We start from the raw sequence: 11,347 nt of genomic DNA, 5'->3' as shown, positions 1-11,347 counted from the left end.
GTGTGCAGTTATTGTTTCTTTAGAACACATACTGTAATAAGGAAAACAGTGAATTGTAACATAGCTTTTGTCATTCAACGACTGTTGTGTGACTGTGACTAGTACTGTCAAGCACTATAAAATAATAATAATAATAATAAAAAACATTATTTGTGATATGTTTTTTTTCTTCTTATTTTTTTTTGCCCCTGCAAACTATGAGCTGATATCGTATCACAAGATTTGTAAAGCAATTCTAAAAATAATTCTACACGTGTCAGGCAGTTTTAAGGTGAACTTTCTCTTTAAATGATAAAACAAAAATATGTTTAAAATACAGTAGTTTGAATGGTTTAGATTATTTTTTTTAAATAATAAAATACTAATATATAGATCAGCTATATACTAACTGAAGTAAAAGAGCAAATTGACAGGTTTATGACAAGTTTGAAAACAACCTGTATTCAATTTTAACAGTGATAAAGATATTAATGCCAAAATGATGCTATCGATTGTCAAATTCTGACTCCATATCATCCATCACTAGAAGGACAGAGAAAATGTTTGTACAAACAAAAGTGCAAAAGAATTTGAATTTCTACACATTTCTGTTCTCATTTTCAGTGTAATACTATTCTCACCCTTTGTCTCACTTTCTCCAGACTGAGTCTTTTTATCTCCTCTGGTGTTGGTGGGATTATTTCCAGTCTTTTAACCTCTGCAGTGATTGGCAGTCTCTCCTGACAGGTCACTTCTTGTTTTGCAAGGCCAATGGCAAGCTGGCGAGGCTGAGGAAGAGGCACTTGTTTTGTTTCAGCAGTGACATCTAAAGACTCTTCAGTGAGATTAAGGCTTTCTGGGAAAAAACACCACCACAGGATTTACAGCAAGCTATTGTCAGTAAGACTGAACTCACCACACATATGAAAAACACTCTGATCAAAAACTTACCAGTCAGTGTGTGGTCACAGGTGCTGGCGGGATCTAGTTTCTGGGTAAAGGACTGGAGCTCTGCCTCTTCCAACACCTTCAGAACCTCTGAGTCTGGACTCTGCCCCCAAGCCTTCCTTAGCCCCTCCCCCTGCCAAACGTCCATTCAAATGACTTCACCTGCTGTTTTTTCTTAAACACGTTTAAAAAAATAAATAAATGGATGTTACTGCATATAAATAATGCATTTTATTACATTATTGCTCTCAGAGCAAAGAATAACCAAAATATAATAAAATACAACAAATAACCAAATGCCCTGTTTGTTATTAATCTGGTTACTGTAGAGCAGCTGGAGTCCCAGAGCATGTAACGCAACACACCATCCATGGTTACACAACAAAACACACTCTAATACATAACCCATTCACTCTGGAAGTAATAGGGATGTGTATAATTCATTGACTACTTTTATTCTTCATCTAGTCAACTAGCAAAATTAAATGTCAAATTATTAAAATGTGCAGCCTAATGTATCCACCAATTTCTCACTGTAGCTCACCTAAATGTTGCTTTTATAACTCTATGTAGTTTTATAACACTATGAATATGTGATGATGATGTAATTAGAGCTGATGGCATGTGCTTTCCACTGCTGCAATATTTTGATTCTTGCCTCATTTATTCATTCATGTTGGTACATTCACTACTCCGAGTCATGCAAATGCAAAGTGCTATAATAAACTTTTGTTCTGAACCACTGTTCTGTGTTTCATCAAAAGCTATCAATTTGGGGGGGAAAAAAGAAGAAAAAAAAAACAGTTCAGAATCTCAGGATGAGGAAGTTTACCAGTTAGCTGACTTGCTGTTGTAAAGCTTGTTTTTTCCAGAGTCTGCTGACTGCTGAGCCACAGACAAAAGAGGGGTATTAATTTACAATCCAAAACCAATGCACATCCATTTGTGGTCAAATTAATACATCACAGACTGAACATTCATATTATGTTTCATCATTCAGGATGTGATCAGGATTTGTGATGCTTTTGCTTCACAAACAATGACACATACAATGAAAATTCAGCTTTGCTACTACAGGAATAAATTACATTTTAAAATTTTATCTTTGGTCAGAAAAATATTCTTGATAGAAAACAAAAGCAGAATTAATTAATAATTTAGATTTTTGGGTGAACTATCCCATTAAATTTGGTACAATGTTGCCATCCCCATGGGGTAACCCACTCTATATAGAATAAAACAGGTTAGCAGCTGTGTGCACATGACTTTAAATAGATTTTTCATAGGCACTATTCACTAGGAGTGAGAATTTTTATTTTTTAAAGCTTTGATAAATTGTGGCCTGTTATGTGCAGAGCTTAATTCATTGTCTTTATATTGTTCCTCTTACTTGTTCCTCAGGGAATAGAGTCCCTCTCAGATTATTCTAAGAAGATCTCTTCCCTCACAGTAGTCCATTACTATGTACAAACAACTACTCTCTGTAGAAAAAGAGAGAAACATTACTGTACTTCAATGACAGAGTAACAGCAATGATTAAACCGTGAGATTTTTCTAAATCATAAAAAACATGCATTAAATTGTTCAAAAGTAACATTAAAGTAAACATACTTATGTCGCAGAAGATTTATATACAATTTTCTTTGAACTTTCTATTCAACTTGAGAAAAGTATCAAATTTTCCACAAAAATATTTTAATGCTAATAATAACAGGACATGTTTAACAGTTAATCAGCATATCAGAATGATAAGAATGATAAGCTCATGATCAAGACCGGAGTAAACGCTTTTACAATATGTTAAAATTAATTTTAAAATGTACAATATATTTAAAAATAATACTGTCATTTTAAATTGTTTTAATAATATTTCACAATATTACTGGTTTTATGATGAAAATGTGTGTACAGTATATAAAATCAGATTGACACTACAGGTTTGACTGTAAATTTAAAATGGTATTAAGCAGACATCTCTGCCCTCTACTGTTAATATCATCACCATTCATACACCACCCCAGTTTCATGGCATTAATAAGCCTGCCATCCGGATGTCAGAGATACTGCTGCTGCATGACTTCATGTAGAGAAACGATCATTAGCTCAACGACATCATCTCTATAATTTAATTCAAGAGCTTGGAGCTCCTCCAGATCATGCAGACTGCACAATCTATCAAAAAGACACAAGCCCTCAGAACAGAAATGCAGTGGGTCTGGTCTGTGCTGGAACTAATGCTCTCAGATTAATCAAGATCGGTCAATTAAAAACCAAAGACCATGCCTGTCGACATAATGGCAGAGCTGGGCAATGAAGCATCATATTCCAACATCACTTAATACACATTTCTGAATATGGATGTCTCAGTGTATGTGGGGGCTTTACCTTCAAAGGACTCCTTATACTGGACGATGTTTAGATGGCTCATGTTAGCTAGAACTGCCACCTCTTTGTGCGATTCTTGGCTTTCTTTGTATCTATCTATCTATTTTCAAGTTCTGAGCATGTGTGTGTGTGTTAGTTTCTTAAAAAGATTTCTTTACTATAAGAGTAATTCTAGCTGCTTTCTAATTCCAAGGCATGAATTGATGTGCATGTGTAGCTGTTAGAGTCGGGCAAATATATATTATTTATTAGATATGCATTATTTAGTCAGTACATTTGAAACTGTTATTTAAAAAAATGTGTTAGTCCCCCTGCCTCGAGTGTCCTCTTCGATATATATTGCATTGATTTCTCTCAATAAGGTCTTTGAGTTAATATTAATTTACCGATATACTTCACACGCTGATATCTATACTAACTTTGGCTTCAGCTATCGGCTCTCCACATGCAGTACACTCTGTACCACAAGTTCACATTTAGCAACAACAAAGTACGGTAGATGATATTATCAATATTTAACATGAGTTCGATATCTTGTCATCTAAAAGTCTCAATACTATGGTCGCCGTGATTTTGCCAAGTAAGACATGTTCCTGGATGAACATCTTCTGATGATCCTGCACATTGTGCAAAAATATAGACTTAACCCAATCCCTACCCCTAAATCCTAACCCTACCCATAATTTATTCCCAAAATCTGTGGGAAATGATAGCTGATTAACAAGAGTGTAGAAGCACCTAACTCTGGTTGTAAGCTTAAAACAGATAATTTCTGAAAAGGTATATCTCAATTCTGATTGGTTGTTTGGAAAGTTGTTCCAGGATCAACAAGGATGTTGATCCAGGAACATGTTGTACTTGGTGAAATCACGCTCGCCAAATCCTATAGTAGTTACAAACTACATGTCAGAAAAACTATTACTTTATTACTTTTTATAAGGGATAGTTATAGATAGACATAAGGTGCTCAACAGTTACTATTTTCAGTTGTACTTTCACCTTTATTCATTCAGTATCTGATTGCTGGCCAGCAGTGTTCATCCTGTGCTGTTGTTACTCTTTTAGGGTCGTGATGTCCAGACTGGCTGTAGTGTTTGGGGGTCCACATGGCATTGGGCGAGCAGTGTCTCTGTTAGCACAGAGGGGTCATAGGGTCGTGGTGTTGTCTGAATAAGGACGCTGCACTGGCTGATGAAAAGTCTAACACTTCATTTTGACAATGCATACATCATACAGTTCAGGCCTCTTTTTTTTTTTACCTAAATTGGAGTGTTATGTATAGTATGTATCTAGTGAACAGTACAAACAAAAACAGTTAGAAAGAGTTAATCTAAATTGTGTTAAAAAAGTTATTATAATTATGGCGTATATATTTAATTTCAGAAAAACATTTGGGTCTAAGCTGTGATGTCTCTAAAGTAGAAGACGTCCAGAAATTATTTGAGACTATCAGTAAGACCTGTGGCACTGTGGGATACCTGGTTAATGCAGATGGCATCAACAGGTCAGAAAAGCCACAAAGCTGTGTTGCAGAAAATGTGTTGTCGAATAAATATATCAGACAGATACTATGACCTAAAGAGATGACGATAATAAAAAAATAGCTTTGTAATATATATATTGCATGTGGATCTTTTTTAAAGAGATGCATTGTTATTGAGGAGTAAATCTGAAGACATGCAGTCTTTGCGGAGGAGCTATTGTCAACATAGGTGAGTCTTACTACCTTATGATCTTCTTATACATTATTTCAATTCAATATTATGAAGTTTAAGTTGAAGAAAGGGGGGAAAGTCTCCATGCATCAGCAGCTGGGCATTTTAGGTTCGTTTAATCACCACTAGATGGCGCAAAAGCTACAGATTTTTGATTGTTTCCCTCTCTGTCCGCATAATGGAAATTTCAATGGAAACAAAAACAAAAACAAAAACAAAAAACAAACAAAAAAAAAATTATTATGTGTTTTTTGTTGAGTATTATATTTGATATGTCTGGCTTTTATTGCTAATATTAGATTATGAAGCTAGAGAATATGGAGGTACAAACTGAGCAAAATATGCAATTTAGTGCACTTGCTAATATTTAAATGGCAAAAAAAAATAAACTACAAAAAACAAGATGCAATTCTGATAGCTTGGAATTATACATCATATAATGTTAAACCATATAATACAATGTAATACAAAGATGACTGAGAGATGCACAAATAAATATTTCTGTATCATAATTGGTACCCACATTTATCATGATTTTGTTCTAAAAATTAAGTATGGATAATCTAAATTGTTTCAGTACAATAGACGTTTGATATGAAATATTTAAAAAAAAAATATATATATATATAGCATAACAATAATACAAATTACTATTACATTTACTTTTACTAGATTTAAAAAAGCACAAAAGAGGGACATTTTTAGAATTATTCTAAAAGTGCTTCAACCTTCTAAAAAAGTATAAAGGGTGAGGATTGTAGTAGATTGTGCCCACATCATTAATTTAGATGTGTGTATCAAATATGATCAAGTAGGCTTAGGTTTAATCACGTTTCCTCAGGTTCAGTGTTGGGTGTGAACATAGGGTGTGAAGGGTAACTCCGGTCAGTGTGTGTACAGCACCAGTAAAGCCGGATTCACATGCTCACTGGCGAAGGAAGTTGCTACCCGGAATATACCAGTGAACTTGGTGGCTCCAGGTCGTTTGTCCTATCTTTTTCTTCTACTGCTTCTTTTGCCCATTTATCTGCTCATTAGCAGTCATATGAGTAACACTGAAAATTTGCTTCACCTTCCCCTCTCAGGATTCATTCGGACAGAGATGACGGCAGGGCTGGAGAAGGAAGAAGCGGTGAGAAAAATTCCACTGGGCCGTTTTGGGGAACCTGCAGAGGTGGCTGTTCTTTTCCTCCTGGAGTCTCCTTCTATCACAGGACAGGCTCTGCTGGTGGATGGAGGACTACAGCTGGCATTGTGATGATTTCTGCCAGTAAAGCATGTGAGCTGACTGCATATTTGTGTTATTCTGATGCAATAACTGTATTTACAGACTGCGTCAAATCTTGTGAAATTCTCGGTGGAATTCTGAGGTCACACGTATCATTGTGTAAGAGCAGTTTTGGTTCATCTGGATTGGATTAAGGTTATTTTTAGTTCACTGGAATTTTTGGGTTATGGCTGCATGTTCCATACTTGGGATGACTGAGGTCACAGGTCAATGCGTGGAGGATATGACTCGCTTTGTGTTGTCATAGTTATTTTCAGCATCCACATAAGCTGTGCTACATTACACTTACAGATGAGTTAAAGCCCCAATTCATATAAAAATAATTTAAGTATTAATAAAAGGGGTTAAATTCTGGCCTTTTCACCATCATAATACAGATTATCAAAAAAGCTAATTCATCTTTGAGAGATGTTTTTGCCAAGAGCGACTGGACTCAAACTCAGTTATTTCAGAGATGTTTATTTATTTTACCATTCATAAACCAGAACAGAATAAGGAGAACAGTTCGTATACAGGCACAGGTTGGCTTGGAAAACAGAAAATACCGCAAAGTAAGAACCTCCTCATATCTGTCTGTTTAAAGGATAAACAGCTATGTAAGAAAAAAAAAGCATATTCAAATCACAGGCTTATATTGTGTATATTGTTATGCTATATTGTTTTGTATATATGTTGCAACTGTGTGCGAGATGAAGGCTAAACTATGTGAACTGAGTATCTGATACTCGACTGATGAAAGAAAATGTTTAGAGAACGCTAATATCTTAACAAATGCGTTGCAAGACGGAATATGTGTGAGTTACTTAAAAGTCAATGAAATATAAAACAGTATCACATCTTTGGATGTTTCTGTAATTCCAAACCTGAAGACTGAAGCCTACCGGTCAAAGCATTACCATCTCATCATTCCATGCACCATCATCATTAAAATCAGTAATACTCGTATAGATCTCGCCTTCATCCAGAATCAGCCCGTCCTCCACAAACATGCATGAACTGATTCTGCTTCCTGTACTTCCATCATAGGCATTCCTCATCACATCCACAGAAACACAACAAACATCTGTCCAAACCTGTCAGTCAGCCAACACTTGCAAAACTCTCATCACTCATGTTAATGACACATCGGTCTCTGCTTTTTATCTCTCCTAAAAAGACGGTGGGAAAATCTCATGAAGGCCCGGCCTTGTGTGACATCTCTGCATTGGAGCTGAGATCCAGACGCAGCTTCTGTCTATGCCACTGTGCATCTGATAATTACGTTGCCTTTCAAGGACACTGAAGCTCCAGGGACGGTGAGGTCCATGGAGTTTTAGGTGTGTCCATCTTTCCACAGCCCTGTTCCCTTCATCCAGAGAACCAGCCCCCCAACCAAACCACCCAAAAAGAGTCCTGTTTCCTGTGCTGGAGAGGAAGACATTTCTTCCAGCGTTTCATAAATATCTATAGGTCTAAGGCACTATAACTAAATACATAAAATGTGTAATGTGTTGGCACCATAGTAACATGCACAGCTAGATGATAGTAACTTGAATAGTTATTTAATTATTATTATTTTACATTTAATTTGAAAATTAAATATTTCTTAGGCACTTGTAAAATCTAGAGATGAAAAACAAGGTGATCATCGATATACTACCTCCTTCCTCAAAGCACGTGCTGGTGTGTGTGTGTGTGTGTAGGTTAAGTGCGTCAGCGAACCAGTAAGCAGGATATGACCTCGCTTAATCACCCACAACACTTCCCCTCAGAAAACAACTGAAATAAAAGTATAGTGAATGGTCCTCCTCAGGCAGAGATGTAATGATAATGAAATGCTTCGCAGCTTCCTCCCTCGCCATCCAAAGTCAATCGATCACTTTTTCATCTGACCCCAGGTTTATGTTGAGAAATGGGTGGGGATTATGGAGTACACTGGATCAAGGGATCGGGATTCGAAGGTCAGATCCAGATCTAGTCTCTACAGGTCATCACTCTCCACTAGGGTGCCGGGAGGAAGAGGATTGGCGTCTGGGAAGAAGGCTGCCTTCACATCCAGACCCCGTTCTGTCAGAGCGGCGTAGCGGCTCGCTGATGGACGCACCTTCTTGAGCTTCGGAGTGTGAGTCTGCTGCCACTGGGCTGAGGCAAGGGAAGGAAAGGGCGAGGATGAACATGGTTTCTCACTTTCAGAGGATGTAATATTGATGTTTAGATAAGCAATGAAGTTCCTCAATTAAGAAAACATATTGAGACTTAACTGTATGGCTTGGAACGTTTCATTTAGGGTTACACAGTATACCCGAAAAAAAAAGTCAAATAAATTATATATAAATAAAAGGATAAATATACAAATGCAAGTCAGAGGGGGGAAATGTTATTTGAAAGGAGTTCAGACAATTTCATTATTCACATCCATGTGTGCCAACGGGAGCACAGCAACTTGGTAGCTATTTTTTTTTTCTCTCAGTTACAATATATAGAATGTCTGGAATATTTGGATGTTATATTTGGAAAAATGTGCTGTACATGCACCTCTAACCCTGTCTGATTGAAAGTTGTGCCTTGGATTTCATTTATGTTTTGACTATATGCAAATACATAATGCATATACAACTGTCAATATGCGTGATACAATCTTTTACCATATCGTTTACTGATATGACAATTTATTTTTATTTATCGGCCAGTATTTTATATTTAACTCTGATCCACATTCAAACATCATAATACTGTGATGCCTAAATATACATGTAGTATTACAAATTTATAATGTTAGCTTTCAGTGTTTTATTTTTAATATATTAATGCAACAGTAAAGATCTTTAATATATATGTTTTTTATTAAATAATTAAGTTTTAATATTGGTAAATCAATCAGGGGTGCATTTCCCAAAACCATAGTTGCTAAGTTAGCCACTTTGTTGGTTGCAATGCAATTTCCAATTGCCAACCAACTAAGTTCCTAACAGGTTAGCAACTATGGTTTTGGGAAACTCACACCAGTATTGGGGTATCAAAGCCGATACTGTATCAAAGCCAAAAATGTTAATGTTGAGCAAACTCTAGTTCCAATTCATTCCAGACGTAGATGTGTTGAGTTTGAATCATGGTATGATGGAGATCAGAACAATCAGTGTTAAATCACATCCCTTGTGTGAATAAAACAACTTTCGTAAGACTCCAGCACACAGGCTGCCAGTCCATTGTTAGTTTAATGTTAATGTTGGTTTAATGTTAGGTAATGCATCCGTATTGTTAAAATTGTTGTTGATGGCAAACTCAGTGCTGGCTAATCGCTGTGGGAACAACACTGGGTGGAGGAAGGGAGTGTGCTTTTAATGGGCCGATTAAATACAGTTTTGTTCTTAGTATGAAGCAACTTATGAAAGTGCATTGATCAGATAAACCACTTCAGACTACTTGGTTTGTATTTAGTGTACTTTGGTCTTTTACCAATCATAACTCAGCATTGTTACATGCATTCTTCAGCTCCGTTTCCACTGTATGTTTGACTAACCGTGTACATCGAGACGTGCCGTACTGGAGATGATCCCGGCTTCGTTCTTAGCTGAAACCGTGTACCAGCCTGCGTCTTCCTTCAGAGCCGGCTGGATGATCATGCAGAGGTAACCAAAGTTGTCCTGGTGAATGCTGGGAAATAGAATTGAACATCAGAATGAGTGGCAACATCGTGTGCACTGAAACGAAGGATTATATCGAGATGCAGGGTTGTATATTCAGGCTGCACAGGCATTTTATTTTAATCTGAATCCTTAAGAGCAAACCACGTTCACAAACAGTGACTGGAGACTTTACAGCTTGTTACTAACTGCTCTCATCTCTCTGAGGTGGCATAGACGGTAGCGCCTGTGGTGAGGTTACTTTGTGTACAAAAGGAGCAACTTTAAAAACCAGGATTCCAACAGCAGCCATATACAGGCTCATGGTGCACAAACATTTTTTAACTGTATCTATGAGGTAAATTGTGTTTAACATGATAAACCATAATATAATAATTTAGCTAAACTGGGATTCGACTGGCCCAAGGTCTTCTCTTACCTTATCCTGTCGGTGTTGTGAGTGAAGGACTCGTTCTCTTTCTTCCAGAAGATCTGTGGGAATGGGACTCCAGACACACGGCACTCAAGACGCACTGGGTGACCCTCAGCAACACTTGTGTTCTGGAGTTTCTCAATGAAGCATGGAGCTTTATGCATCTCTTTGGCTAAACACACACACACAGACACACACATTATATATATAAATATATATGTAATGAATACAAATATTTGGGGGGGGGGGGCTTACAGTTTCCAGAAAAATAAGCAGCATAATTGTTTTTAACATTGATGAAGAAATAAATGTTTCCTGAACAACAAATCTGCATAGTAGAATGATTTCTGAAGGATCATGTGACACTGAAGACTAGAGTAATGTTGCTGAAAATTCATCTTTGCATCACACAAATTATAAATAGATAGTTTATTTTAAATTGCCATAATGTTTCAAAATATTACTATTTTACTGTATTTTTTATCAAATAAATGCAGCCTAGGTGAACATGAGTCTTTTTCAAAAATCTTACCAATCTTGTTCGCTAGTGTAAAAAAAATGTATTTCACCAGAATGACATGTATCTTATTCTTCATGGTATCTTATTATTTTTATTTATATTTTATTATACATATAATTCATTCAAAAAGTGAAACTTGTATACTATATTCATTCATTACACACAGACTCATATATTTCAAATGTTTATTTCTTTTAATTTTGATGTTTATAACTGACAACTAAGGAAAATCCCAAATTCAGTATCTCAGAAAATTTTTATATTGTGAAAAGGTTCAATATTGAAGACACCTGGTGCCACACTCTAATCAGCTAATTAACTAAAACACCTGCAAAGGCCTTTAAATGGTCTCTCAGTGTAGTTCTGTAGGCTACACAATCATGGGGAAGACTGCTGACTTGACAGTAGTCCAAAAGATGACCATTGACACCTTGCACAAGGAGGGCAAGGCACAAAAGGTCATTGCGAAAGAGGCTG

The 11,347-nt window shown here is 36.4% G+C and overlaps 2 protein-coding genes across 8 annotated transcripts in view; one reads left to right on the top strand and one right to left on the bottom strand.

Annotated features, from left to right (window-relative positions):
* Positions 1 to 5,344: 5,344 nt before the first annotated feature.
* Positions 5,345 to 6,644, top strand: LOC127938202 (carbonyl reductase family member 4-like). Its single transcript, XM_052534638.1, has 3 exons — positions 5,345 to 5,350; positions 5,893 to 6,007; positions 6,113 to 6,644. The coding sequence occupies exons 1-3, from the start codon at positions 5,345 to 5,347 to the stop codon at positions 6,283 to 6,285; spliced, it is 294 nt and encodes a 97-aa protein (XP_052390598.1). The 3' UTR covers positions 6,286 to 6,644.
* Positions 6,645 to 6,758: 114 nt separating this feature from the next.
* Positions 6,759 to 11,347, bottom strand: part of LOC127938924 (palladin) — a 178,781-nt gene continuing 174,192 nt past the window's right edge. For all 7 annotated transcript variants that reach the window (XM_052535841.1, XM_052535845.1, XM_052535842.1 and 4 more), the window contains 3 exons: positions 10,357 to 10,522; positions 9,815 to 9,948; positions 6,759 to 8,436 (listed from right to left, as the gene is read on the bottom strand). In XM_052535841.1, the coding sequence (XP_052391801.1) occupies positions 8,276 to 8,436; positions 9,815 to 9,948; positions 10,357 to 10,522 (461 nt within the window). In that variant the 3' untranslated portion in view covers positions 6,759 to 8,275. The remainder of the gene's footprint in view (positions 8,437 to 9,814; positions 9,949 to 10,356; positions 10,523 to 11,347) is intronic.

This window comes from Carassius gibelio, chromosome A20 (genome assembly GCF_023724105.1).
Source record: "Carassius gibelio isolate Cgi1373 ecotype wild population from Czech Republic chromosome A20, carGib1.2-hapl.c, whole genome shotgun sequence".
NCBI classification, from domain to species: domain Eukaryota; kingdom Metazoa; phylum Chordata; class Actinopteri; order Cypriniformes; family Cyprinidae; genus Carassius; species Carassius gibelio.
The sequence above is the reverse complement of the archived record's forward strand: the minus strand, read 5'-3'. Positions and strand labels throughout refer to the sequence as shown.